Raw genomic sequence first — 3,895 nt, 5'->3', positions numbered from 1 at the left:
GAGGTGCTATGTCCACAAACAAAACGTAACTAAGAAGTCCAGCTGGGTCCTTGGGAGGCTGGACCGCGAGCCCTGCGCTGTGCAAAGCCAAACTCAGTTGGTCGCGACGTCCCGGGACGAAGCCAGGCAGATGGGGGCAGAGGGGACACGCGAAGGCGCCCTGCCCGCACCTGGGCAGGGCGGGAGCCTCCCGTCCTCGGCTGCCGCCGCGCCCTTCCCGCCTTCTCCCCGCCTCCTCCTCGCGCGTCCCCCACCCGACGGCGCCACCTCGCCGCGGCTGGCACCCAGGTCCCCCGACGGCAGCGGCGGCGTCCCCGGGTCCCGGACACCAACGGCTGCCCTGGATCTGCAGGGCCCGGCCGCGGCCTTCGGGCTTCCCGGAAGCGCGGCGCACGCCTCCACCGCCCCAGCGCCCGGGCACCCCCACCGCGCGGGACACGTTTCTCGGGCGCAGGCCACGCGGGGGCCGAGGTGAGCAGGGGCGCGCGCGGGTGCACGGCAGCCTCCCCGGCCGGGGCTCGAACCCGGGGCGCTGCGCCCAGCGCGCGCTGGCGTCCCCGCCGTGGCCCCCGCGCTGGGGCCGCGCGCCTGTCGTCCGCGGGCGGGAGGTGCTGGCCCCGCTGCGCCCGCCGCCGCCGCCAGGTCGGGGACTCTTATTGTGACACGGCCGGCCGCCTGTGCTTAGTCACGGTGACCTGCGCGCTGCCCCCCCGCGCGGCCATGGAGGCGCCCGGGCCCGGCGGGCGGAGGCGGAGCCCGGCGCGGCCATGGCGGGGTGAGTGAGCGGCCTGGGCCGCGGGGCGCCGCGCTGGGGTCGGGGGGCGCAGGGAGCCTGGCGCCGCCACCCGGACGCCCCCGGGTCCCCAGCACGGCCGGAGGGCGCGGCCCGGCCGATCCCGGGGCGGACGGCGCCACTCGCGGGTGCCCGAGAGCCCCCGAGCTCGGCGGGAGTCCCGAGGAACGCGGCCGCTCCGCGTCCCGCAGGCCCGAGGCCTTCCTGGGGGGCCCGGCGCGCGCCCCGGGGGCGCCGGCGAGGGTCGGCGCGGGCCGCTTCCCGCTCCCGGCCTCGGTGGCGCTGCCCGGCGGCGCATGCGCAGTGGCCCCGGCGCGCACGGGGAGGGGGCGCCCTGCACCCCGGGCTCCTTCGGGCAGGAGACCCTGCGAGCGGGCTCGAAAGCTCGGCGCCCGCCGGGGGCCCCAGCAACGCCCGGGCTCGGTGGGCGAGGGCGCGCTGCCAGCCGTAGTACGCTGGCACCCAGGTAGCCGTCACCGCGGACCAACCAGGCGACAGTTGCGCGGTGCCAGGCCTTGGGCGCGGGGCCCAGCGGAGGGGGAGCCCCGCGCTCCGAGGTGCAGGGGCGGGGGCGACAGGGGTCTCGGAAAAGCAGCAAAGGGGAACATTTCGGCCCCCAGGGAAAGAGTAGGTGGCCCGGGTCGAGCCCGGAACCTGGGGCACACCGGCCGATCCTGGCCCTCCACGTTCCCCTTTCAAAACAGCGCGTCCCAGCTCTGTCTCGGCGGCCCCCACGAATCCCTGCATCTTTCAGGGCTCCTTGGGCCCCACACTGCCCCTTGCCTGCTGCCTGTGCACTTGCTGTCCTCGCCGCCTGGGCTCCCCTGTGTCTCTGCCCCAGCCGCACCTCACAGGCCTGGACTCCCTGATTTAAAGTAACTGCCGGCGAGTGACAAAGTGATTTCCACGTGATCACAAAACCACTGCAACGTTTTTCTTTTTAGTTTATTATTTTTGGAGACAGGGTTTCACTATGTAGTTCAGACTAGCCTTGAACTGACAGCCACCTTCCTGCCTCAGCCTCCTGAGTGTTGGGATTACAGGCACACATCACACACCCGGCTGGGAACCCCTCTGTTTTTCCGAGAGGAGGCCTGGCAGGTGCTGGCCCAGCCCAGGTCCTCCCCCAGCCCTTGTCCTCTCCTCCTCCAGGCCTCTGAGTGCCAGTCCTGCTCTTGCTCCCTGTCACCGGGAACCCCATGCAGCCGGAACCCAGGCCTAGCAGGGCGGGGGCCCGAGGCCGATTCCTGCCCCTGCAGTCCAAGTGCCCCGAGGGGGCCGGGGACACGGTGATGTACGCGTCCACCGAGTGCAAGGCCGAGGTGACCCCGTCCCAGGACGGCAACCGCACCTTCAGCTACACGCTGGAGGACCACACGAAGCAGGCCTTCAGCATCATGAACGAACTGCGGCTCAGCCAGCAGCTGTGCGACGTCACCCTGCAGGTGAAGTACCAGGACTTCCCCACGGCGCAGTTCATGGCGCACAAAGTGGTGCTGGCCTCCTCCAGCCCGGTGTTCAAGGCCATGTTCACCAACGGGCTGCGCGAGCAGGGCATGGAGGTGGTGTCCATCGAGGGCATCCACCCGATGGTCATGGAGCGGCTCATCGAGTTCGCCTACACCGCGTCCATCTCCATGGGCGAGAAGTGCGTGCTGCACGTCATGAACGGCGCCGTCATGTACCAGATTGACAGCGTGGTGCGCGCCTGCAGCGACTTCCTGGTGGAGCAGCTGGACCCCAGCAACGCCATCGGCATTGCCAACTTCGCCGAGCAGATCGGCTGCGCCGAGCTGCACCAGCGCGCCCGCGAGTACATCTACATGCACTTCGGGGAGGTGAGCCGAGGGGTCCCGGAGACAGCGGTGGGGAGAAGGGCTGGGGACAGGCAGGGGTCATCACTCTCTGCCCCTGTGATAAAAAGCTCAAGCTGGGAACCGGAGCCCCGTGTGGTGATGTCACTCTAGCCCTGGGGAGGCTGAGGCGGGAGGATCCTTGGAAGTTCAAGGCCAGTCTGGGCCGTATGGTGAGGTCAAGCCCAGCCTGGAGTACTCGGCAAGACTCTTGTCTCACAAGAATAAAAAAAATTTTTTTTAACAAAAAAAAAAAAGACTGGGAACTGGAGAAACTCCAGATTCCGAGGTCCTCGTCAACACACTTGGGGTGACTGATAAAGGTGTGGTCTCTGTGGGTCGCTGGGTGCTGTGGTTTCCCCGTGGTCAAAGGTGGTGGCAGTGCAGCGCGTGACACCAGCCAATCCCCGCTACACTGAGCAGGTAGTCAGTCAGCAAATATTTATTGAGTACCGGTGACGCGATGTGGATTGCGCCTTTGACCCTTGGTAGTATTTTCTGGGGTGCACACGGTGTTTCTTTACACCGGTTTCTGCTTTCATTTTCATTTCTCTGGGCAGGAAGTTATCAAGAGAAAACAACCAGGAGTTGTTTTTCAAGAGATCACAGTAACAGCCAAGTGTGGGGCACCAGCCTGTGTCATCCCAGGACTCTGGGAGGCTGAGGCAGGAGGATCACCAACTCCAGTCCAGCCTGAGCAAGCTAGGCAGCGACTGAGACCTTGGCTCAGAATAAGAAATAGAAAGGGCTGGAGCAGTAACTTAGGGTGAAGGCCCTGGGTTCAGGCCCCAGTTATACAAAATATAAAATAAAGCACTGTATGTGTGTCTTGGGGCTGGGGATGTAGCTCAGGGGTAGAGAATTTACTGCCCAGGCATGAGGCTCTGGGTTCTGTCTCCAGCATTTCAGGGAGGAAAAAAAGAATTTTCTTTGCCCATTTCTATGTATACCTACTACCTGCCCGTCACATAGTATTAGCTCGTTTAATCCACACAGTGTGTGAAACTCCTACTATTTGATTATTTATTGAGACAGGGTCTTGTTGGCCTTGAACTCACTATGCATCCACAGGCTGGCCTGGAACGCCTGATAATCCTGCCTCAGCCTCCTGGGTACAGGGGCGACAGGGGTGCCCCAGCCTGCCTCACTTGGGACTCCTACTAATTGAAACTCTATTTCACAGATAAGTAAACTGTGACGGTCAGAGGCCAGTTGAGTAAACAGTGGTCCAAGATCACTGAATGAAGCC

The 3,895-nt window shown here is 64.7% G+C and overlaps 1 protein-coding gene across 4 annotated transcripts in view; it reads left to right on the top strand.

The window, feature by feature from the left end:
* The first annotated feature begins 268 nt into the window (after positions 1–268).
* Positions 269–3,895, top strand: part of Keap1 (kelch like ECH associated protein 1) — an 11,149-nt gene continuing 7,522 nt past the window's right edge. For 2 of the 4 annotated variants that reach the window (XM_063228652.1, XM_063228655.1), the window contains exons 1-2: positions 636–775; positions 1,946–2,631. In XM_063228652.1, coding sequence (XP_063084722.1) covers positions 1,993–2,631 — 639 coding nt within the window. In that variant the 5' untranslated portion in view covers positions 636–775; positions 1,946–1,992. Of the gene's footprint in view, positions 472–635; positions 776–1,234; positions 1,260–1,945; positions 2,632–3,895 lie in introns of those variants that run through there. The other 2 variants (XM_063228653.1, XM_063228654.1) reach the window with 2 other exon arrangements.

Source organism: Cavia porcellus, unplaced genomic scaffold, assembly GCF_034190915.1.
Source record: "Cavia porcellus strain 051 isolate PalLab524CR breed Dunkin Hartley unplaced genomic scaffold, mCavPor4.1 scaffold_17, whole genome shotgun sequence".
In the NCBI taxonomy this organism is placed as follows: domain Eukaryota; kingdom Metazoa; phylum Chordata; class Mammalia; order Rodentia; family Caviidae; genus Cavia; species Cavia porcellus.
The sequence above is the reverse complement of the archived record's forward strand: the minus strand, read 5'-3'. Positions and strand labels throughout refer to the sequence as shown.